This window comes from Phyllobates terribilis, unplaced genomic scaffold, assembly GCF_046119375.1.
Source record: "Phyllobates terribilis strain yellow unplaced genomic scaffold, ASM4611937v1 Scaffold_2__4_contigs__length_985480577, whole genome shotgun sequence".
In the NCBI taxonomy this organism is placed as follows: Eukaryota; Metazoa; Chordata; class Amphibia; order Anura; family Dendrobatidae; genus Phyllobates; species Phyllobates terribilis.
The window spans coordinates 820,337,015-820,363,458 of NW_027362762.1; the positions used below are offsets into that span (position 1 = coordinate 820,337,015).

Genomic DNA, 26,444 nt, shown 5'->3' on the forward strand with positions numbered 1-26,444 from the left:
AGGAGGGTTGGGGCCATGTGTGCACCCCTGATTCCGGCTCCGAAGCCCGTAATAAGGATCTCGCCCCCGCTAGCGGAAGCACAGTTTGAGTGGGACCCCACCGGAGAAGATCTAATGGGGTTCACTCAGGAAACCAGGGCAGCTGCAGCGGAGCGTGCTGAGTGCTGCCGCCAACAGCTCGAGGAGTTTGCGAGGGAGCGGAGAGAGAGGCGGGTCCGGGAACAACAGGCCCAAATAAGGAGCGCCGAGCAGAAGAGCCGGACAAGGAGGGACCCCCGTGCAGCGCACAGTCCACGTACCACCGGGACTGTAATAAAGTTTAACCAGCAGCACGGGTGGGGCTTCATCAGAGACAACAACACCCCCGGCGACGTCTTTGTCACGCGCAGAGACGTGGAGTCCCATCTGCCGGAGGGGCACAGAGGTCGTGACCTCTACATCGGAGACGAGGTCACCTTTACCCGGCACAAGTGTGCCAAAGGACCTTACGCCCTCCACGTACACCGCCTGACGGAGGAGGAGTTGCAGTGCGGGGAGGAGGAGCAAGAGGACCCGGACGGGTCTGAAGTAACAACCAGCTGTAAGCAAAGAGCAGGAGGAAGACGCCGTTGAGTGCGGCAGAGAAGTGATGTAAATAGTTACCCGACCGGGGTATAAAGAAACTGTTGATACATATATATAGTCCCCGTTGGGACCAGCTGAGTGAACTGTTTACCCGTTAACCCCTTCATCCCACAGGCTGAGGACTGTGAGCAGCCATTCCCTTCCCTTTACCTGGCCGAGGACTGAGAGCGGCCAACTTCCCCTGTATATAGTTGCGCTTCCTAAAGCGCCCCCTACCGGTTTTATAGGAAAACCAGTTTTTCTAAGAGACTGTCGCACTTTTCCCGGACACACGTTGCACAGTGTCCGGAGGAGGAACCTGAAACAAGAGACGACGAGAATGTTTATATGAAAAGTTTTATATATATATATATAATGTTTTATATGTTTTATATGTTTATGAAAAAAAAAAAAAATTGTATGTTTTGGTGTTTTTGTCTTTACAGCCCGAGGACGTGCTGTGATTTACCAGGGGGGAATGTAGCACCCTGAGGATTCGGCTGCTACAGGGGTATTGCACCTCAACCCAGAGGTGTGATATTCCACTCCCGGGTAAGGAAGGAGTGTGGAACTGAGCTCGGTAGGCTGCATGCACTACATACATCCCATTTCCGAGGAACAGGCCGACGGTACTCCCACTTAGAAATGTGCAGGTACGACCGAGTCTGTTCCTGGCTGGAGTGGGAGGGGGGTGGTACATCCCAAGTAGTGTAGGGGCAGATAGGGGGAGCAGCCTGGGTAAAGTTAGGAGCTCATTGGGTGCTGGTCACCTGAGCTCACACATAGAGGGTGTATATAAGGTGGGCACCAACTAAGATCAGGGTCAGATGCAGAGGATCAGATGCAGAGAGTCAGCTGCAGAGAACAAGTCAGGAGCAGAGGAGAGAAGAAAGACAAAGACCCAGAGTGAGAGAGGAGAAAAGAGAGAGACCCAGAGCACAGAAGAGAAGGACTCTGAGATCCCAACTAAAAGCACCGGGTGAAGAGTCGGCATCAGGGTACCGGAACCCAAGCTGGTGGGGGTAAAAACATTCCCCAGCCAGAGACCGGAGACCGTGGGCAGCGTCTGCCACGGTCACCCATCACATCCACCCCGAAGGCACACCACATGAAGGGTCAGGGAACCCAGGGCCAAGGGTGTCCCAACAGAAGGCCCGAGGGAGCTGGACCTAGGTGGATTACTGGTGGGGACGGCCAGAGAACGGGACAGAAAGAGAGCTCAGGGCCATGCTCCGGACTTGTTTGGGGGTTGGCTGGATCCAGGACCTGGTGGATGCAGCACGGCTCGGGTGGTCACTAGCAGCTGGAGTGACCAGTACAACATCTGCAGTAAGTAAACACCCTTAACTGCACAACCCGACTCTGTCTTCACTGCCGTCTGCACTACACCACCACAACCCCCATCCTCTGCGCCTGTCCCCTCTGAGGCTATACCCCTCCCGTTGGGGGTTATCTCACCAAGCTGCACACCCACCATCAGCCTCAGCGGACCCTGCTGCAGCGGCGGCCACAGTGACCGCATCACAACGGGTGGCGTAGTCGACACAAAAGAACTCTTAATAACATCTGTAGGACTGCCACATAACACTGAGCTTGACGCCCTGGGCACGGGCCGGGTCACAGCCGCTCGGAGACTACAACCCCCCCATCTGATCCGGTGCCGGGTATTCCCCTCAAAAAGGAATATGTCCCAGGGGGCGCGTCATTATCATCACTGTCCCCATTGGGGCTCACAATCTAGATTCCCAATCAGTATGTCTTTGGAGTGTGGGAGAAAACCGGAGAACGTGAAAGAAACGCACGCAAACACAGGGAGAACATACAAACTCCTTGGTAGATGTTGTCCTTGGTGGGATTTCAACCCAGGACCCCAGTGCTAATTACTGAGCGACTGTTGCACTAAAAAAAGCCAAAAAACAGGCATTTAATTTGTTGCAGATTGAGCCAAATGTACCAAAGTGGTGCACTACAAATTAATATGTTCCATTATAACGGTTGTACATGTAATTTTGAGGCCAGAGGGCAAAAGTTAATAATAGTCAGTCACAATTGCTGGTTGCCGAATTCCATGCCGATGGTGCATCTTTCTTCAAATCTGTGGTCCATATGGCAGTGGAATATTGCACATGGAAAGGTTTTTATACAGTACTGTGCCTGCCATCGCAATGGTCTAATTTCTTGCACATTTCAGGTATGTGTCCTTATGTACAGATATCACCTAGAGATCCATATGTGCCGCACACCTTACCAGACCCAGGACGAGTCACTTCATGATGGATACAGAAAGGGGACAGTTGGACAGCAGATGGATGAAAGCCAAGTTTATTCCGCTGTGACACAAGCTTTACGCAAGTGATAGATCTTACCCATGAGGCCAAGTAATGAAGAGGAATAGTCAAAGAATAGAAGCTACATTCCTCCAGCTGACATATCGATCAGCGTACTGAATCAAAGCTATTGACCCAAAAGACGTTCTCCGTCCCCGGATAGAAATAAGCATGCACTATACAGTGCTTACAGAAGAGGGCAGTGTCGAGCTCAGGTAGATGATTGTTAACGCGTTCCGTCTGTTTATCGCAAATATTCATTCTCAAGGGGCATCGAGAAGGGGTTAATGCTTCGGAATGCTTCATTTTGCTGCTGCTTCTTCTTCTTCATCATTTCAGACAATGCAGTGTATACGTGGAACTTTTATTTTTGTCCTTGGTACGCAGGTTTCATCAGCTACGAGGGTTTTGGAATATGTTTGCTTCTCATCGTTCGGTTTTCTGTGTTGTAGGCTGTTTGTTGCTACAGGAACTGACGTGAGGTCACGGCAAGGTGTTTTCGCTCGCAGAACGCAATACAATATTACATTTGACAGAAATGAGATTCTGAATCAACAGAGGTAAAACGTGTTGTTCTGAATTGCCCTATTTATTGAAGTTATTACAGTTTTTCCTAGTATGGTGCAAAGCAAAAAAAAAAAAAATGATTTGAACACCACCCAATCCCACCTGGGCAATGGGGTTAGGTGTATTTCCATTGCATACATTTATGACCTATGGTTTACGCCATAGGTGCAGGTCCAAAAAGACCTGTATCTTTCTCAAGAACAGGGCCCTAATTTTAATGTTGGGGTCTAGATTTTAAAAGGATATTGTCAAGTTTGAAATGTATCTTCTATTAGTGATGAGCGAGCGTGCTTGCTCCTGCTCTTTACTCGCCCAAGCATCTCACTGCTCCAGATGCTCGGCGAGTACTTCCGGGTTGCTTAGACGGGAGCTGGAGTCCCCGCCCCGCACGCCTGGCGCTGTTTTAACAGCAAATAAACATGCGGGGATTGCCTGCCACTCACTGTAATTCTGCAGCCATGTTGGTTGTGGCATTACAGTGATTGGCTGGCCGCATAGCGTCATCGGGTCTATATCAGACCCGGTGACCCTATGCTCGTCACAGTCTACCCTTCAGACAAGCAAAGTAGGGAGAGGTGCTGCTGAGCTAGGGAGAGAATTGGTGGTTTATTAGTCAAGTATTAGGTATTCCACAGCTATATATACACATCTGAATTCACAGTCCTTCTAAGGACTAATCCAGCTGCATATATTACTGGTGATAGCAGGAGTTAGGCAGGCAGAGTTTCTGGGCACTGTATACAACAGAATAGGGTCCATTGCACATTCTGTCTGCTGCTGTTACAGATACCCATAGCCCTAAACATCAGGGCTATTTTTTTTTTTTTGCTCTTAATCCTGATTATTTATATCTTTAACGCCACTGCCTAAAACCGTGGTCATCAGATGTGATCCAGTATTGCGGTACTACTACTAATACTGCGGTAATAATCGTTACATTTTTTGGAAAGTACCAAATATTACACTCCAGTTAAAGTCTACCAGTTGTGTGTTGTTCAACCTATTCACACTTGGTCGCTGACCAACACCACATCTTTAAGGCCACTGCCTAAAACCGTGGTCATCAGACGTGATCCGATATTACTGATGTAATAGTCACATTTTTTGGAGCATGCCAAATATTACACTCCATTTAAAATGGGCAAGGCACGTGGCGAGGGACAGGGAAGTGGACGTGATGCTCATGGTGCACACAGAGGCCGAGGCTATGGGCAAGATGAAACTGTGCCTGAGGGAGCACAACAAACACCCACATCATGTCGAACTACTTTCCTGTCCAAATTTCTAGGGGGCCGCGGAACACCACTCTTGAAGCAAGAGCAGTGTGAAAAGGTTGTTGGTTGGATAGCAGATAATGCGTCCAGTTTGCCACCACCACCATCATCTTCCACATGGTCCAGTCTCAGTAGCCGCGAGTCTGGACCACATATTCCTCACCCTGATCCTTCTTCCTCCCACCATGCCGAGTGTCTGGAGACAAGTGATCCCACACTTGGACACCCCGAAGAGCTGTTCACTTTTCCATTTATAGATTCAGGCCCCTCGCCCAGCCCGCTTCAAGCGGGGCAAGAGGAGATTGCATGTAGCGATGCCCAAATATCTGAGCAGCCAAGGTCACACGAAGGTGATGGTGGGAAAGTGCAATTACCATCACAAGAGGTGGATGATGATGATGAGACACAATTACCAGCAAGTCAGGAGGAGGCCCAGGTTGCGTACGTGAAAGACGAGGTGGTGGACGATGAAGTCACTGACCCAACCTGGCAAGGTGACATGCATAGAGATGACAGAAGCATAGAGGGCGAGGGAGGCGTAGCACCACATCAGGCAGGAACAAGCAGATGGGTTGCCACAGACACAAGGCGGGCAACTGTTCCCCAGAACACCAACACGATGGAAGTTGCCAGTCCAACTGTTAGGTCTTCCAGAGTCTGGCTCTTTTTTAAAGACGGTCCAGATAACCCCAAAAAGGCCATTTGCAATATCTGCCATGCCAGAATCAGCAGGGGGAGCAAAACTAGCAGCCTGACCACCACCAGCATCCTCAGGCACATGACAGTAAAGCACCCGACTAGTTGGGCTGAACGCCAGGGTCCAGGAACAGTGTGCAGGTGACACCACTGCCAGTTCCGCTGTTGTGTGTGCACGCCAATCTCCTGTCCATGGCACAGGCGACGATGCCTCCCACCCTGCACCTGTCATTGCACACTTGCAACCACTACCATCAGCAACCACGTCCACGTCCCAGCGCAGCATTCAGTTGTCCCTACTCCGGTCCTTTGAGTGCAAGCGCAATTACGCTGTCCACAGTGCTAAGCTGCCACATTTCTCAGATGCTTGTGTTTGAAATGTTGCTTTTTAGGCTCGTGGCGACGGAATCTTTCTGCAACCTCGGTACTCGGTCCCCAGCCGCCACTATTTCTCCCGGTGTGATGTCCCCACCTTACACAAGCACGTGTCCCAGAACATTACCCGTGCCCTCAACAACACAGTTACTGGGAAGGACCACCTAACGACAAACACATGGCCAAGTGCTTGTGGCCAGGGATGGTACATCTTGCTGACGACACACAGGGCTAATATAGTGGAAGCCTGGACCCAGTTGGACCCTGGGACGGAACATGTACTTCCGATGCCGAGGTTTGAGGGCCCTGGGTCAATAAGGGTCACCCCCACATTCTATAGCTCCTGCACCTTCTCCTCCTCCTCATCAGCATCCATCTCCGAAATTACCACATCAGTCAAAAGCTGGAAGCATTGCCTCGGTCAAGCTGGAACAGGCTGTGCTGAAGCTAATGAGCTTAGGGGACAAACCGCACACAGCTGCAGAGTTGTTGACAGCTGTAACAGAGCAGGCAGATCTGTGGCTGTCGCCGCTGAACCTACAGCCAGTCATAGTCGTGTGTGACAATGGCCGGAACCTGGTGGCGGCTCTGAAGCTAGGCAAGCTCGCACACGTACCATGCCTGGCCCATGTGCTCAACCTAGTGGTTCAGCGGTTTCTCAAACCTACTTGGACCTGTCTGATCTGCTTGTGAAAGTATGCCGCATGTGTGCCCATTTCAGAAAGTCATCTACAGCTTCCGTCGCCCTCGCCGTGCTTCAGCAGCGTTTGCAGCTTCCAGCTCACCGATTGGTGTGCAATGTCACCATGCGTTGGAACTCTACATTGCATATGTTGGGAAGGATTTGTGAGCAGAAGAGGGCAGTTGTTGAGTACCAGCTTCAACACTCCTGTCGGTATTCAGGTCAGCCTCCACACATAAGAGCTGATGAGTGGGCATGGATGTCAGACATCTGTGCCATCCTCCAAAACTTTGAGGACGCCACCAAGATGGTGAGCGGCGATGTCGCCATAATTAACGTCACCGTTCCACTTCTCTGTCGACTGAAACGCTCGCTGCTCACAATTAAAGAGGAGGCATTGCAGGCGGAGCACAATGAGATGGAGCAAGGATAATACCATACAGCCCAGCCTCATCTCAAAGTGGATTGGCTTATAATGAAGAAGAGAAGGAGGAACAAGAGCTGTTTTCCTGCGCTACAGACTGTACTACCCACACAACAGTCATACCGTCTGTTCAGCGTGGATGGTCTGAGGAGAGGGAGAACAAGGAGGAGGACCAGGAGGAGGAGAGCATGGACAGTCATCCTCTTGGTCAGGACAGGGAAGTCTTGGCTGTTGGCAGTCTGGCACACATGGCTGACTTTCTGCTCCGCTGTCTTTCCTGTGACCCTCGCGTTGTACACAATTACTGGTTGATCACACTTCTTGACCCACGCTAAAAGGAGAACTTTCTATCTCTCCTTTCCGTGGCAGACAGGTCTAATAAAATGTTGCAGTACCAAAAGGCCCTTGTTCAAGAATTATTAAAAAAAATTCCCATCTGACAACGCTGGCGGCAGAGATCACAGTTCGCTGGACAATCAAGGAGTACAGGCGAGGGAGACACAAATACGATGCAGCAGAGGCAGGGGAAAACTGTCAAAGCGTGGGACAGTTTTCTCAGACCCTCCCACTGTCCAGGCCCTGATGCGCGGGTACTCTCACAAGGAGGGAAAAGTTTTGGAAGATGCTGAAAGAGTACCTTGCCGACTGTACCAATGCCCTCCGTGATTCCTCTGTGCCTTATAACTATTGGGTATCCAAGCTGGACATGTGACATGAACTGACTTTCTACGTCTTGGAGGTCCTGGCCTGCCCTGCCGCCAGCGTTTTATCAGAGTGGGTTTTTAGTGCCGCCGGGGACATTATAACTGATAAGCGCATCTGCCTGTCAACTGAAAATGCAGACAGGCTGACTCATATAAAAATGAACAAGGGCTGGATTGGGCCAGACTTCTCAACACCACCGAATGATAGCAGCGTAACAAACTCAAATCCAGCATTTTTTTTGGGGGGGAGGGGAGGGCTATTCCCATGCACAACTTCACACCCAGACATGGGTATACACTTCCTGATTTTGTCTAATTTCTGTTGTCCTCCTCCTTCTCCACCACCATATCACCAGGGTGACCGTGATGCAACACCCGCATAATTTTTTTTTTTAAGGGTGTTTATGATGCCAGTAGGAATTTTTTTTTTTTAGAGGCCTAGCTCTAACATTCTGTATGTTATACAGTAAGTTCATGTATACCTCCCCAGGGGTAAATGTTTTTCAGCCTATGCACATAGTGCATGGGCATTACCAGTATAGGAGACCCACTCCTTAAAAACGGTAACTTTATTTTTTAATTAGGACCTCCTCTACATCTCTTCAAAGGGGTATTGGAGTACGTCCAATTTTTTGGCAACTCTCGCAGTCACTGCATGGGCATTACCACTATAACAGACCCACTTCTTAATAATGGGAACAATTTTTTTTAATGAGGACCTCCTCGACGTCTCTTCAAAGGGGTATTGGAGTGCGTCCTAATTTTTGGCAGCTGTTGAACTTGCTGCATATGCAACAACAGTATAGGAGACTCGCTCCTTTATAATGGGAACATTTTTTATTTTTAATGAGACCCTCCTCATTGGAGTGCGTCCAAATTTTTGGCAGCCATTGAACTTGCTACATATGCAATAACAATATAGGAGACCCACTCCTTAATTATGGGAACAACAAAGCATAGTCGGCTGATGCCCCTCTAACAATAGTGAGGGACGACTGCTGGTCCTCTAACAATAGTAAAGGCCGCCTGATGGCCTTGTAAAAATAGGCTTTGTGACTTTCACTGTCCATCCTTCATAAATTAAACCGGATGCGTCTGATCATGTCTCACACACCATATGGCCAGATGAGGTAGTAAAATGTTAAAATGACTGGTGAATGTATTTTTCACCGTTGAAAGCAATGCAAAAGTGCATCAAAAAATGCTACTTGTGAACATAGCCTAAGGTGTGGATGAGCATTTTTGTTTTTGATTATTTAATTTACCTTATGTACAAGTCAGTCCGTAAAAGTGGCATAATACTCTGACAACATTGTTCACAGCAGTGACCTGGGAGTCAGAGATGCTTCCAGGGGTCTTCCCGAAGCTGTTCCCATATCATTTTAGCACTGTTCCCATCGATTTGGCCAATTTTTAGGCCCCCTCAAGATCTTTGGGGGGGGGGGGGCGCCGCAAAAATGCTCGAGTTTCCCATTGATTTACATTGAGCTCATTGCTCGGGTCGAGCACCCGAGCATTACGATTTGCTCGACCCGAGCATTTTAGTGCTCGCTCATCACTATCTTCTATCAATTGAATAGGGAATAACCTCTCAATCACTGGAGGGACTGACCACTGGTACCTCCACTAAACCTAAAAACCAGGGCACTGAAGCACCCCGTTTGAATGGAGCTGTGTTCGATCATGCAGACTGCCGCTCCATTTACTCTTTATGGAACCACCGGAGATGGCTGAGCAAACTGCTCATCTATCCTCGGCACTTCCGTAAGAATAATTAGAGTGGATGTGCACATAACTTACCACAGCTCCATTCACACATGGCTCTTCAGAGCCCCGATTTTCGGGTTCAGTGGTGGTCCCGGCAGTCAGGAAGTTATTCCCTATCCCAAAGACAGGAAATAATTTTCAAAGTTGAAATGCTCCTTTAAAGAGAACCTGTCAGCACGATTTTTTTTTTTGTGTAAAGTAAATACATGGCTGTAATGATGCTGTAATACTAATTACATTGATACCTTTGGTGAGGAAATCCGCTTTGCGGTGGTCCTTAATCACCATTTGAAGTTTTCTACCTATTCTGTAAAAACAACAAGTTTATTTTCAGCAAGACAAAAAAGTTCCTGTCCATAATTTCCATCATTCAGCCTGCCCGCCTTATTTCTAGACTTGTTACCCAACATTTCACTCATGAACAATTGAAATATAGAAAAAGATATAAACTTACTCAGGCAGCTGTGCCCATAATGTACCAGGAAGTCGGCTCCTAGCGCCCGAGCGGTGTAATCATCCACGCAGCACGCTCCGTATGTCACATCTCCCATCACCACGGTCTCTGCCGACGTAAATCTATGGCCAAGAAACAGGGACATGAGACCAGCAGGGAATATTCATTGCTGACTTAAGAACACATGATAAATGATGTGTACTAAAAGGGCATGAGACATGCAAAAGAATATTTGTCCAAACTCCCATTGCAATATAAACGGAAAGAAAAGCAAACAGTTACAATGAGCGCAGTTTTGGTAACACAACCTTAGGGTCACAGAATATAATAACGGGGAATAAGCATCTATGCAGTGTATGAAAGGGGCCACGTAATCCTGGAAAACAAGTTTTTGCAATATGCAAAGCAGTTTAAAGCACCACTCCAGCGTTTTTTTTTTTTTTTATTGCGCCACTGGAGTGGTGCTTTAAATGTAATTCCCCTGCCCCCTGTCTTATACGTACCTGGCGCCGCGGGACCAGAGCAGCGTCAGTAAAAGGTGAAGTCGCCGGAAGGTGAGTATAAGAATGGGGGCAGGAGGCTTACATTTAAAGCGCCACTCCAGCACTGAAAAAAAAAGGCTGGAGTGGTGTTTTAACATTGAATATGGTAAAATGTCATATAATGGAAAATGTGGCTGCAAGACCCTTGAAACTTCAGGACATAACTATATTCTACTATAGGTGATATATCACTGCTGCTGTTAAAGGGAACTTGTCATCAGATTCATGCTGCCCAAACGATGGGAGGGCGAGAATCAGAGACTGGCTGCTCAATTGGTATGTCTAATCAAACACTGCGACATGTCAGAGTAAACATACTTTGAAAAGTCAGCCAAGAACTGACTACCCGATGTAGTCCCTGGCCGGCATCTCACCCCCGATTTCACCATCATCATGACTTACAGGTCTCATAACATGTACACACATATGGAGAGAGGTCAGTCAATTGGAGCAAGGTGAAAAAAGCCAACCGGGGACAGTTATATCTGCTGCAGATCGGCTAATCAGTTCAATGATGGGCACTTGCTATGTCACATCTCCATCACTATGGTCTCTTAGAGCATAAATCTAAGGCCAAGAAACAGAAATATGAGATTCTGAGACACTACCAATTAAACAAATCTCAGTTTATGCTAGGGCATGCTCAGAACAATGAATGTTAAATTGGCCATATATTAGTAAAATCAGAAGTTAGAACATAAGCTATCAAAGTTTGGTAATTATTACACTTTCTTAGCCGACCCAAATCAGCTGTACACTGTAGTAAGAAGGCTGAATTTGTCCTGTAACTGATATATGCCATCCCCGGTTACAGGGGAAATACGCAATTAATAAGTGTATAGTAATGTTGAAATAACGTGCCAAAGTAATTTTTTATTAAGACCTTGTAAACGTACAAAATGGGTAAAATAAATAAAAAGACACCTCCGCTCCATTCAAGACAGGCTGTGCAGAGCCCTGTTCTCAGGATCACTGGACGCCCCATTGGTCGGAACCCCAGTGATCAGCAAGTTATACACTATCATATAAGAAAAAAAAACTTGCTATTTTGAGCTTAACCCTTTAAAAAGGCATTTAAATATTTGTTTGGTAAAGTATTTTCATTCTTACAAAAGTAACAGGAAGTACAGCCATATTCTCATCTTTGAATTAGCTTCTCAGACACTGAAGGTAAATGGCCACTTATTGATTGAGTAGGCTTCGCGAACGTAAATAGTTATCAAATTCAATGGGAACAACCCATATCACCAGACTACGGTCAAGGTCAAATGTTTTGAGAATGACACCAATTTTGGCTTTCCTTGCAATGCGGCAAAATGTTCTGTGTACATAATTTTAATAATCTTCATATTATCTCAGGAGAAAGGTGTTTACAAAGACACGGTAGTGGTAGTGGATATCACTATTATGCGGATTTAAATATAAAAGCAGGCTAGTTTCTTTAAAAGGGTCCTCCCCAGATTTCCATCCGATTGACATCCTCTGGTCAATCTTCAAAACGCTGGTGGACAAACAAATACACAGTGATAAATCCAAGCATTAATTAGCCAAGAATGGGCTGTCATCAGTCAGGATTTGGCTCAGAAGCTGATATCTGGCTGTCAGGGTAAATTGCAAAAGTCTGAAAAACTATGGGTCAACACTGTAAATATTGAGTCTTTGTATAAACTTGAAGTATTTGTCAATAAAAGTTTAAAAACTTAGCAAATACTTATAATTGTACTTCAGTAACCATAGAAATATCCCAAAAAAAAGTTCTATCAACACTGAAGCAGCAATAAAACTGCAAGGTGCCAATATTTTTGGCCAAGCTGTGTATGGGAGAGTTGGGAAACATTGCTGTAACTGCTTGTTCTCTCCTATGCACCTATATTCTATGGAAGATACAGTGAAGGAAATAATTATTTAATCCCTTGCTGTTTTTGTAAATTTGCCCACTGACAAAGACATGAATACTCTATAATTTTAACATTGAGAGATAGAATAATCACATTGTATAAATTAGATAATTTTTTTTTGCTTTTTGCAGTGAGAAATAAGAATGTGATTCCTCTGGCAAACAACACTTAATACTTGGTGGCAAAACCCTTGTTGGCAAGCACAGCAGTCAGACTTCTTTTGTAGTTGATGAGGTTTCTGCACAGTTCAGGAGGAATTTTGGCCCCATTCCTCTTTGCAGATCATCTCTAGATCATTCAGATTTTGAGGCTGTCACTTGGCAACTCGGAGCTTCAACTCCCTCCATAAGTTTTCTATGGGAGTAAGGTCTGGAGACTGGCTAGACCACTCCATGACCTTGCTGTGCTTCTTTTTGAGCCACTCCTTTGTTGCCTTGGGTGTATGTTTTGGGTCATTGTCTTGCTGTAAGACCCAGCCACGACCCATCTTCAATGCTCTTACTGAGGGAAGGAGGTTGTTGGCCAAAATCTCGCAATACATGACCCCATCAATCTTCCCTTCAGTACGGTGCAGTCATGTCCCCTTTGCAGAAAAGCACCCCCAAAGTATAATGTTTCCCCCACCATGCTACACGGTTGGAACGATGTTCTTAGGGTTGTACTCATCCTTCTTCTTCCCCCAAACACAGCGAGTTGAGTTAGTGCCAAAGAGCTCAATTTTTGTCTCATCTGACCAAAGCACCTTCTCCCAATAACTCACAGAATCATCCAGGTGTTCACTGGCAAACTTCACACAGGCCTGCACATGTGGCTTCTTGACAAGGGGGACCTTGCGGGCACTGCAGGATTTTAAACCTTTAAGGCGTAATGTGTTACAAATGGTTTTCTTGGTGACTGTGGTCCCAGCTGCCTGGAGATCATTAACAAGTCCCTCCCATTTAGTTTTAGGCTGATCTCTCACCTTCCTCATGATCAAGGATACCCCCACGAGGTGATATTTTGCATGGTGCCCCAGATCGATGTCGATTGACAGTCATTTTGTATTTCTTCCATTTTCTTACTATTGCACCAACAGTTGCCTCCTTCTCACCCAACATCTTACTTATGGTTTTATAGCCCATTCCAGCTTTGTGCAGGTCTATGATCTTGTTCCTGACATCCTTAGAAAGCTCTTTGGTCTTGCCCATGTTGTAGAGCTTAGAGTCTGACTGATTAATTGAGTCTGTGGACAGGAGTCTTTTATATAGGTGACTATGTAAGACAGCTGTCTTTAAAGCAGGTAAAGAGTTGATTAGGAGCGTCTAACTGGTCTGTAGGAGTCAGAACTCAATTGATCATCTTGATTTTTTTGGGGATATTCTATCTCTCAATGTTAAAATTAACCTACCCTTAAAATTATAGACTGTTCATGTCTTTGTCAGTGGGCAAACTTACAAAAACAGCAAGGGATCAAATAATTATTTCCTTCACTGTAGATACACAGCTTGCTATACAAGGAGCTCAAGCTGCAGATGAGCAGAGTTTCGGCTGTGTGCATAGTGACCAATGTGCAATCTTAAAGGGGTTGTTCAGTCATACTACCGATGTTCTATTGAATGTGTATCCTTTAAGCAATATTGGGTAATTGTATATGAACATTCACTGTCTATCCTGCAGTTCTCTTCAACTTGGTGTCAGATTTCTGATTTTTTATATAGTGCATTGCAAAGAATTTAAATTACCCTGATGTATTATCAGTGCTCGTCAATGTGTTCACAGCTCTTCTGGAGACATTACACAATATGGCAGGCTACGCTCCTCTGAAGTAGTGATATTCTGAACCTCACACTGGAAGCGTGGCATATGTCAAACAAACCTGTTATTAGCTTACAATCAAAATTCCCGAAACATATTCATTATGAAAGCTGTGATTATTGAGAAATCATCTGACAGATAGATCTCTGCATTGGAAACACAAGTCTTGAGAAAAACAACAAGAGCTTTAATGCTAAGCAGATAAGGATGAAAAGTACATAGCAGATTAGACAAAACACAAATGTGTTTGTTCTACTCTCCCTGATTTGCTGGATTCTTATCAGCTCCATTCAAAGGACTTGCACAGAGTGTCACTGACTAGTGTGCGGCACCAGCACAGGACTTCTATTTTACAGCCAATCGATCACTGGATTTTGAAGGGGTTGTTAAAGATTAGCAAGAGAGAGGTCTGCTTTATTTTGACCCATAAACAGCAGCACTCTTATCCCTTGTTTCTGTGTCATTTTGCAGCTCTGCCCCATCCACTTGATCTTGGTGTACTGACCGTCTATTCTTACGTGTGTAGGGGTCTGATGCTTCCCACAACAGATGTCGGGGGGAAAGATGTGGTGAATTTCACTGCCTGATCCTTAAGCTTTAAAGAGGCCGAGTCTCATCATGTGAAACAGGAGCACACAGCTCCCCTGCCTCTGGCTTCCTGTTTGACTGACAGTTCAGATCAGAGACATCTCAGCACCACTAGCCAGAACTGTTCGGATCAGAGGCATCTCAGCACCACTAGCCAGAACTGTTCGGATCAGAGGCATCTCAGCACCACTAGCCAGAACTGTAAGGACCAGAGACATCTCAGCACCACTAGCCAGAACTGTAAGGACCAGAGACATCTCAGCACCACTAGCCAGAACTGTAAGGACCAGAGACATCTCAGTACCACTAGCCAGAACTGTAAGGACCAGAGACATCTCAGCACCACTAGCCAGGACTGTAAGGACCAGAGACATCTCAGCACCACTAGCCAGAACTGTAAGGACCAGAGACATATCAGCACCACTAGCCAGAACTGTTCGGATCAGAGGCATCTCAGCACCACTAGCCAGAACTGTTCGGATCAGAGGCATCTCAGCACCACTAGCCAGAACTGTTCGAATCAGAGGTATCTCAGTACCACTAGCCAGAACTGTAAGGACCAGAGACATCTCAGCACCACTAGCCAGAACTGTAAGGACCAGAGACATCTCAGCACCACTAGCCAGGACTGTAAGGACCAGAGACATCTCAGCACCACTAGCCAGAACTGTTCGGATCAGAGGCATCTCAGCACCACTAGCCAGAACTGTTCGAATCAGAGGTATCTCAGCACCACTAGCCAGAACTGTAAGGACCAGAGACATCTCAGCACCACTAGCCAGAACTGTAAGGACCAGAGACATCTCAGCACCACTAGCCAGAACTGTAAGGACCAGAGACATCTCAGCACCACTAGCCAGAACTGTTCGGATCAGAGGTATCTCAGCACCACTAGCCAGAACTGTTCGGACCAGAGGCATCTCAGCACCATTAGCCAGAAATGTTCAGACCAGAGGCATCTCAGCACCACTAGCCAGAACTGTTCGGACCAGAGGCATCTCAGCACCATTAGCCAGAACTGTTCGGACCAGAGGCATCTCAGCACCATTAGCCAGAACTGTTCGGACCAGAGGCATCTCGGCACCACTAGCCAGAACTGTAAGGACCAGAGACATCTCAGCACCACTAGCCAGAACTGTTCGGATCAGAGGTATCTCAGCACCACTAGCCAGAACTGTTCGGATCAGAGGTATCTCAGCACCACTAGCCAGAACTGTTCGGACCAGAGGCATCTCAGCACCATTAGCCAGAAATGTTCGGACCAGAGGCATCTCAGCACCACTAGCCAGAACTGTTCGGACCAGAGGCATCTCAGCACCACTAGCCAGAACTGTTCGGACCAGAGGCATCTCAGCACCACTAGCCAGAACTGTAAGGACCAGAGACATCTCAGCACCACTAGCCAGAACTGTTCAGACCAGAGGCATCTCAGCACCACTAGCCAGAACTGTTCAGACCAGAGGCATCTCAGCACCACTAGCCAGAACTGTTCGGACCAGAGGCATCTCAGCACCACTAGCCAGAACTGTTCGGACCAGAGGCATCTCAGCACCACTAGCCAGAACTGTTCAGACCAGAGGCATCTCAGCACCACTAGCCAGAACTGTTCAGACCAGAGGCATCTCAGCACCACTAGCCAGAACTGTTCGGACCAGAGGCATCTCAGCACCACTAGCCAGAACTGTTCGGACCAGAGACATCTCAGCACCACTAGCCAGAACTGTTCGGACCAGAGGCATCTCAGCACCACTAGCCAGAACTGTTCGGACCAGAGGCATCTCAGCACCACTAGCCAGAACTGTTCGGACCAGAGGCATCTCAGCACCACTAGCCAGAACTGTTCGGACCAGAGGCATCTCAGCACCACTAGCCAGAACTGTTCGGACCAGAGGCATCTCAGCACCACTAGCCAGAACTGTTCATACCAATGAAAACTTACTACTTTACTGTCTCTTTTTTTGTGATCACAGCAAAGCCAGAATCTTTTGAGAAAATAAAAAAAATGGTTTAGCCATTAACGTAGAATAATCCACATGACCGTACAGTGACTGTCCATGATAGAGCTTTCAATTCCTGACTTGAACGGCTATTATGCCTGTAATAAACAATAAATGCCTATAATGTTAGCTTATGGGTGCTGAAAATCAATCTGGCCAGGACTTGCAGTTGCAATACAGACAAGAAAATGCTGCCACTTTACAGTCATGTTAATTAGTCCCAAAGCTTTGACTTCTAAGTAAGCCGCACTTATTTGTTCTTGAGGTTCTTGCAGTTGGAGCATACTTTCAGTCGTGTGATAATACCATTGCCCAATGGTCATAACTTGCATATCACTTAATTTTCTTCACTGCGTTCATCCAGGTTTTGCAGCAAGGTCTGAGCAGGGTGACTGATTTGATGCTTTCGAAAGTATATTCGGCAGCGTCAAGGAAAATGTCAAACACTGTTTTCCTTCTGTATGTTACAGACCGCCAAGTCCCTCTGCGACATGCTAAGCAGGCAGCCATATAATGGGCATGCATGTTAACTTCCCTTTTAATATCGAAGCATTAAAAAGTCTTGCCCTCGGAGCTGAACTCAATACCATCCAATCCACCGAGAGTGCGAGACATTTTTATTACTGCCTCCGTCGTGCTCATCTGAAAGCGAGGAATTAATGTCACTGATATTCTAGCGTCCGGTTAGCGTGGCTGAGTCATAAAGCTGTTCATTGAAATTCCATAGATAAGGGCAAGGAAATAAATCCAGAATTATTTATACCAGAACAAAAAAAATCCAGCCAAGATTTTTATTTTATTATTATTTTACAGTGAAGGTGAGGAATAGGAAACACGGAGGCAATTTATAAGGATTCTGCTAAGTAACAGGTTGTGTCTTTAAACTGACTGCTTCAAAAAGAGCAACCCGCAGCCTATAATCAGGCAGGAATAATCTCACATCGGAGCCTCAAGCATTAGATGCTATGTTTAGCAATTATCCCTTCCATCCCCATGTACGAGAGGTGAGGCTGATGGGCAGAGCGAAAAGCAATGAAGCCCATTGGGCACTTAACAGGTGATATTAATAGTGATCAGAAATGACAAACCGTATTACAATAGGAGGGGGTAAAGAGCGAAACGCGTGGTGATGAGCACAGTAAGAGCAGAGGCAGCCAGCACCAATTGATCTGAAGTTTAACCCATTCACTCGCAGCCCATGCCTGTAAGTAAATTGTGGCGCACCTATCCCCCAAACCACAGCCGCTTCTCCTTCCCCAGCATGGCTTAGGGTGCCAGTGTCAATACATTGTAATCTGGAGCGTTTGCAGTGGTGATCAAGAGTGGCGTCATGGGAGAAGTCCCCCAGGCAATGAGCTGTCATGAGATTTTGCAGTGAAAATAATAACACAAAAAGACAGAAAAAAAAAAAGTGGAAACAAAGCGTCGTCTCAGATGAAAAAGTAAAGTGTGAACAGAAAGAGACTTTAAAAAAAGTCTCATAGAAGAAAGCGTCAAAGGTTCCAAAACTAATCCGCCGTACACAAAGCGTAGGAATGTAAAAGTGCGGCTGGACACAGGAGGAAGAATCGGCACCCCTGATCAGAGGGAGCGCGGTCTATATATACACGTACTACAGGATCATTAATTAGAGCTGTGCTCTCGTATGCAGATGAGTTCATGGAAAAATGCAAATCACAGAATAATAGAGTAAACCATCAGCAGCTTGTGAAGTGCGGTCAGACTGCAACCACCGGACACATTGATAAAATTATGGAAAAGCACAGCAGCTTCACATGTACTTAGGTCTAAAAACGCATCTATCATATGCTGGTAAGAGACATCAATTCTAGACAGAGCGTCAAACCATACAATTAACTATAAAAGAGAATCCCTCAGCAGGTTTTTGTTATGTAATCTAAGAGCAGCATGATATAGGGGTTCAGAGCCTGATTCCAGTGATGCATCATCTGCTAGGCTGTATGTTCAGTGTTTTATTAGCAGGAAATTATCACTACAGGACTAGGTGTCTCATGCCTCCTAATCAACTGCTCTGTGTAACCCCGCCCTCCACCACTGATTGGCAGCTTTCTGCCTGTGCACAGAAAGTTGCCAATCAGTGGGGTGATAGAGGGCTCAGCATTCAGAGAACTGTTTAATCCGCAGCAGAGCAAAGTGTGATTGTGTCAAAATGCCAGCATACAGCTCAGTAAGTGACATCGCTGGAATCAGGGTCTCTAACCCAACATCATGTTGCTCTCATTACAAAGCAAAAACCTGCTGACCGATTCCCTTTAAGACTACTAATATGTGCTTTACTTTGCCATTAGCTTTCAAAGCTCACCTGCAAATAAACATGGAAGTAACAGCATAACAAACAACTGCTTTGGCTTAATTCACACACTGCAGAATTTATTGTATTATAACACTTTTTCCTCACATTTTTAAAATTTCTAAATTCTGTTAATGAATGAAAACTTCTTGGACAAAATAGAGGGGAGGCCCCCACACAAGCCTCTAGAAGTCATTAGAGAATAGCCGCTGCAGAACATTGATTGTTGCAGGACCAGGGGTAAGATTGAAGGAGATCAGTTAAAGGGGTTGTCCACTACTATTAATAATCGGCCAATCTATTTTTATGTTGAAAAGAAGCATCTTTGTAAATAACTTGCGTTGCTGTTACTGCCTGTGAGCAGAACTATGGCTGGCCGCTCACAGTCGTCAGGTGACTCCAAGCTGATGTGACGTCGAGTGAGGCGTGACGTCGAGTGAGGCGGTCCCCGCGGTGGCTGCTGGGTTGTGGGCGGGGTTACCCCGCGTGTCACACCCAGCATCCACCGTGTGCTTTTCCAATGAATGATGAGAGGGAGAGCATGCGGTGGATGCCGGGTGTGACGTGGTGGGCAACCCTGCCCACAGGCCAGCATCCACCGTGGAACGCAGAAGTGAGTGATCCCCGGCTGCACCCGGAACGTAACGTGACATCAGCGGATGTCAGAGCCGGCTGCAGGCGGGGGTCACGTGATGCCTGTGAGCGGTCAGTGATAGCAGCGCAAGATATTTACAAAGAAACTACTTTCCAACATAAAAATAGAATGGCCAATCATTAATAGTAGTGGGCAACCCCTTGCCACAAATATGGATTTTTTTTACCTGGTGTAAATGTTGCTGTACTCCTAAATCTGGCATTTTTCTTTTGCTTGTGCACCTCTCTGTTATTGAGATATGGCCTCCTCTTCCTTGTATGTAAATATAGTTCCTTTAGCAAACAAGGCGTTGTCCTCAACTCTTCTCTATGGAAGTCTTCTTGAAGACCACGCTGAGTTGTCTAAAAAGACTAGATTTATGTACAGGAAAGAGGGGGCAATATCTCCGGTATGTAGAAACAATTCCAGATTCAAGAGAACAGCAGAATTTACTACTTCTAAAAAAATTACATAGTTAAAGTGAAAAATCCTCTTTAATCATCTTCAAGGCTCCATTCTGAAAGAGGTTGTCCCTGATAACCTGTAAAAGGGAGTTATCTTATTCCCAAAATAGAAAGGCTATCCCCTATCGGAAGGAGAGAGGATAACTTGTTGATCCCTGGGAGTCCTTCCTCTGGGAACACCAGTGATCCCAAGATTGGGGATCCAGAATCCTTGGAACAGAGCTCAGGTCTTGGAAGGAGTCGAGGTGCGCAGGTTTGCCCTCGGCTCCATCAATTGGCAGAGACAGACGAAAATACCCTAGTGCTGTGCTCGGGTTTTCTCTGGTACAGTGGAATTCTGTGCTCCAACACGTCCGACTATCCACCACACTCGGATCCTTCAGAAGGAACATGAAAACCCAGCTCTTCAAGAAAGCCTACAGCCTGCCATGACCCCGCCTGCCTCCTCACCACCACTGGAGCTGCTGCCTTACCAACACCGGACCTGCCCCTCACCAACACCGGAGCTGCTGCAACCCCCCAACCTACTGTCTCCTTCTCCACCATCCTGTAGTATGTAAGCCCGCAAGGGCAGGGTCCTCTTCCCACTGTACCAGGCTATCATTATTAGTTCATTTACTGTAAGTGATATCTGTATTTGGTATGTAACCCCTTCTTATGTACAGCACCATGGAATCAATGACGCTGTATAAATAAATAATAAGAATAATAGTAATAGTGTCACAAACAGAGAATGCAGTGAGGCAGAGCATGTGCTCCCGCGCTTCAATCATGACAATGCTCAGTTTCCCAGGGCCCCTGAGCCCTGGTTTTGGTATCTCTGGGGTTCCCAGAAGTGAGACCATCAGTGATCTGCAAATTATCTCCTATCCTACCTGATTGTGCACATTAGGATGCTGAGAGGTATGCTCTCTGTAGGGCCATATCCTATGGATAGGGGAGAACTTGTGACTTTTTGAAAACCCCTTTCATATAACAACTGATTTGAAACTCTGCGATCCTTTTTATTTATTCTTTTTCTCGCTTATATAGCGCCATTAATTCCACAGCGCTTTACAGCCATCAGCTTATTACATTCTTGCCTTTAACACACTTGGCTGAGTAGAGTTTGTGGTTAACTGGTGACCAAATTAATGTTCTGCTAATTAGTACCTCATAAGCATGGTTGAACCTATCTGCTTTCATGACTAGTGGGATCACAGTTGTCAGACCTCTGTTGATTTGCAAGTGGTGATATATTCTAGGATAATAGTTTTACAGAAAACTACAGACTGCAATCTCTCATACACAGTTGCCCACAGTAACAATTATGCTTGGACAGTCTTCAGGAACAGGAGAGCGAAAGGAATGTGGCTTAGTTAAGCTCTCCCCAACAGTAAGTACTGATTGCCTGGATTGTGCCCATTGGGATGTTGGGACGTACACTCAATCTGATATATTGCAAACTCATCACTGTAGAGCCATATCTGCAGAGGTGTTTTTATCCAATTGCAGTTTGTCCTTTCACATTACTTTTCATGATCACGATATCGACAACTCTGGCGACAATTTTAGCATAGCATCCCTTTTGAAACTAGACTGTCATGCCTCGGGATTCGATCCGGCGGTCCTGTGTTCTTCTGTTGGTGTTTCTGTCCGCTGAGCCACAGCAGGGTCTGTCACTGTCCGGGTGCGGATATCCTTTTGTCTTTGTCCATTCATTTCGGACAGCAGGTCTGTCCTATCACACGGCAGGTGCTACTATTTAAACCTACCCACTTGCTGGTCTTCTCCGCTGGTGATGGTCTTTAGTGGATTCTGCTTGGAGTATCAAGGCTAGTCAGATAAGTGAACTACTGGGGTTTCTTTCATACGCTGAACTCTCCCTCGATTCCTTAGGAGCTACGTGATACACTAGATGGGCTTTTAGTGAGCCAGGTCCAAGTTGTCTCCTCTAGTTTTTACCTTCAGGCTATGTGCCCACGATGCAGAAATGCTGCATATTTTTCCGCTGCTCCCTGGGAGGAAAAACGCATGCGGATTTTACATGCGTTTTTCCCGCCAGGTAGAAGCGTTTGTCAAGAATTTTTGCATGTATTTCTGCATGCGGGTTATCACGCGCTTTTCCAAGCGATTTTAGCATCACTTGGAAAAGTGCTTGACAACTTGGTCATACTATATAAATCCATGCAACCGGCATGGATTTATAGTAGTGTGACCAAGTTAGTTAAAAAAAAAAAAAAAAAAGAATAAGAATGGTAAAAAATAAAGATTATACTTACCTTCCGATGTCCTCCCGGTGTTTTCTCCCCTCTGTCTGGTCTGCTGTATGGGTCGCGGTGGTGTGAAGGACCTGTGGTGACGTCATTGAGTCATGTGACAGGTCACATGACTCAATGACGTCATGGCAGGTCCTTCACACCACCGCGACCCATACAGCAGACCAGACAGAGGGGAGAAAACACCGGGAGGACATCGGAAGGTAAGTATAATCTTTATTTTTTATTTTATTTTATTTTTTTTTTTACAGTTTCTATGGTACCCAGGTCTGGATGAGAGTCTTCTCGTCTCCAAACCTGGGTACCATCCGCACATTGAACCGTGTGATATCCGCTTGTGCAGATGCAGTGATGCGGATGTCACGCGGTCCAATGCAAGTCAATGGCGGCGATTACGCTGCATGTCCGCAAAATTAATGGACATGCTGCGTATTTTTCCGCAATGATAATCTGCAGCAGAAATTTCCGCAGCATGTGCACAGCACATGCGGATTATCATTGGGGACCATGGGGCACGTATTACCAAGCGTTTTTTTAAGCGTTTTCGCTGCGGAAATTCCGCGGCAAAAACGCTTGAAAAACGCATAGTGGGCACGCAGCCTCAGGGTTTATTCAGGTCATGCTGAAGCCACAAGGGCCTGTGTTACTGGATACTATAGTCTGTACAGGAACAAGAAGGGGTTTGTGTAGTTTTTTCATAGTTAGATCCTTTATCCCAGTGTTTAATATCACATGTGCATAAGATTGACAATAGCAGAAATGATTCAAATTAAATTATTCATAAATTGGAGTTAAAGGGTTAAAAGGAGCCATTTTCAGGATCAACGTGATTCAGCTCTTGTATTGTCCAGTGATAACGAAGCCTATTCCACTGTTGTAGTCGGTTATATCTAGCAAAGACCATTGACTGGTGGCTCGGTGCCGTAGATTTTACTAACATTTACGAAAGGTCACATTCTAACAGCATAAAAGCCATCTTTCTGACCCTTTCCGCTCTTCATTAGTACCATGTTGGTGCTACTTGGCATTTATCTCCAGGCCTTCCTCGTTATCAGTTGTGCCTACTGACCCCAATGCCATCCCTAGACACTTGGTTTACCCATGTTTAATAACTAATTACAGGCTAAATTGTGATCTACTTTGAGGATTCTGAGCACAGGGATTTCGAAGTTTAATCATGGTGCTCTCAAGTTAATTAAGTGGAAATGGTAAAACAGCAGTCAGACCATTAGTATGTCTGCCAAGACAAGAAGATAGTAGCCCACATATATTTAGACATATATAATTATAATCAGACTTTGACGCTCAACAATGACATTCATAGTGAATTACTGCTGGGGTCTTCCAGAGAAAAGCTTTCTATCTACGCAGAATTGGGCAACTCCCAGGGGCCAGAGAGATCTGGCACCTATGAATGTGTCTAGTTTCTGATATTTACAAAATTTATTTTAAGGGCTCTAAAAAGAACAAAAAAACAGCGGGGGTGGACAGGGGCACAGGGGGACGGGAAAGGGGCACAGCGGAGACGGGAAAGGGGCACAGCGGGGACGGGAAAGGGGCACAGCGGGGACGGGAAAGGGGCACAGCGGGGACGGGAAAGGGGCACAGCGGGGACGGGAAAGGGGCACAGCGGGGACGGGAAAGGGGCACAGCGGGGACGGGAAAGGGGCACAGCGGGGACGGGAAAGGGGCACAGCGGGAACGGGAAAGGGGCACAGCGGGGACGGGACAGGGGCACAGCTGGGGGCATGATCCCACAGTTCGTCGAATTTATGACGATCTGTGGCGTTCCCTGTGCCAGAAATCTTACTCCAGTCGGGAGTAGAGTAACAATTCTGCTAATGCACATGCCACTCATCAGACGCCCCAGATTCATGAAGAGGTGTGCACCGCTTCATGAGTCAGGTGTGTCTGGCTGCACCAGGCCCCCTTATCGAGACGGCCAAAAAAAGACGCATGTAAAAATTAACTATGTGAAGCTCAAACTGCATTACTGCCATATAGAATATTCTTATAGAATGAAGATACTTAGTTCACAAATAGTCCAATTTGTGTGCGCACACCAGCCACAAGACGACATTTTTCCTTTGTATTTACCAGCATGGGTTATTCTTTAGAAATTCTAAAGACCCCTTATTGGTGAAGGTCCATCCATTGGGATCCCCACTGATCCCCACAATGGGGCACTCTTACCCCCCGTTATAATGGATCGGCAGTGCTTATGCCTGACCTCCGCTTTATTCATTCTCTATGGGCTGCTGAAAAAAGCTGAGCTAAGCACTTGGTATTCCTACAGATAATGAATGAAGTAGGGTCGGGTATGGGTACTGCCACTCCATTCTAAATCATGATAACATGCATAAAAGTGCCCATTCTGCCAAGTTGTGCTGGTGCCAGGAGTCCAATTCTCACAGATGTCCTTTTCATAAATGATGAATTACCTTCACAGGTCAATTAAATGGAGGACTATGTGGAGCTATTATTATGTATGGAAGGCTATGTGCAGCCCATTATTCTGTATGGAGAACTATGTGGGGCCCATTATTCTGTATGGAGGACTATGTAGGGCCATTATTCGGTATCGAGGACTATGTAGGGCCATTATTCTGTATGGAGGACTATGTAGGGCCATTATTCTGTATGGAGGATTATGTGGGGCCATTATTCTGTATCGGGGATTATGTGGGGCTATTATTCTGTATGGGGGAATTATGTGAGGCCATTATTCTGTATGGAAGATTATGTGGGGCCCATTATTCTGTATGGAGGACTATGTGGGAGCAGTTATTCTGTATAGAAGATTATGTGGGGCCCATTATTCTGTATGGAGGACTATGTGGCGCCATTATTCTGTATGGAGGACTATGTGGGGCCCATTATTCTGTATGGAAGATTATGTGGGGCCCATTATTCTGTATGGAGGACTATATGGGGCCCATTATTCTGTATGGAGGACTGTGTGTGGCCCATTATTCTGTATGGAGGACTATGTGGAGCCCATTATTCTGTATGGAGGACTATGTGGGCCCATTATTCTGTATGGAGGACTATGTGGGGCCCATTACTCTGTATGGAGGGCTATGTGGGGCCCATTATTCTGTATGGAGAACTATGTGGGGCCCATTATTCTGTATGGAGGACTATGTGGGGCCCATTATACTGTATGGAGGACTATGTAGGGCCATTATACTGTATGGAGGACTATGTGGGGCTCATTATTCCGTACGGAGGACTATGTGGGGCCCATTATTCCGTATGGAGGACTATGTGGGAGCAATTATTCTGTATGAAGTACTATGTGGGGCCCATTATACTATATGAAGTACTATGTGAGGCCCATTATACTGTATGTGGGACTATGTGGGCCCCATTATACTGTATGGAGGACTATGTGGGGCCCATTATTCTGTATGGAGGACTATATGGGGCCCATTATTCTGTATGGAGGACTGTGTGGAGCCCATTATTCTGTATGGAGGACTATGTGGAGCCCATTATTCTGTATGGAGTGCTATGTGGGGCCATTATTCTGTATGGAGGACTATGTGGAGCCCATTATTCTGTATGGAGTGCTATGTGGGGCCATTATTCTGTATGGAGGACTATGTGGAGCCCATTATTCTGTATGGAGTGCTATGTGGGGCCATTATTCTGTATGGAGGACTATGTGGGAACCATTATTATGTATGGAGGACTATGTGGGGCCATTATTCTGTATGGAGAACTATGTAGGGCCATTATTCTGTATGGAGGATTATGTGGGGCCATTATTCTGTTTCGGGGATTATGTGAGGCCATTATTCTGTATGGAAGATTATGTGGGCCCATTCTGCCAACTTGTGCTGGTGCCAGGAGTCCAATTCTCACAGATGTCCTTTTCATAAATGATGAATTATCTTCACAGGTCAATTAAATGGAGGACTATGTGGAGCTATTATTATGTATGGAAGGCTATGTGGAGCCCATTATTCTGTATGGAGAACTATGTGAGGCCCATTATTCTGTATGGAGGACTATGTAGGGCCATTATTCGGTATGGAGGACTATGTAGGGCCATTATTCAGTATGGAGGACTATGTAGGGCC

The 26,444-nt window shown here is 46.1% G+C and overlaps 1 protein-coding gene across 1 annotated transcript in view; it reads right to left on the minus strand.

Moving 5' to 3' along the window:
- DPH1 (diphthamide biosynthesis 1) overlaps positions 1–26,444 on the minus strand; it is a 393,607-nt gene that overhangs the window by 182,387 nt on the left and 184,776 nt on the right. The window contains exon 4 of the mRNA XM_073667680.1: positions 9,874–9,995. Coding sequence (XP_073523781.1) covers positions 9,874–9,995 — 122 coding nt within the window. The remainder of the gene's footprint in view (positions 1–9,873; positions 9,996–26,444) is intronic.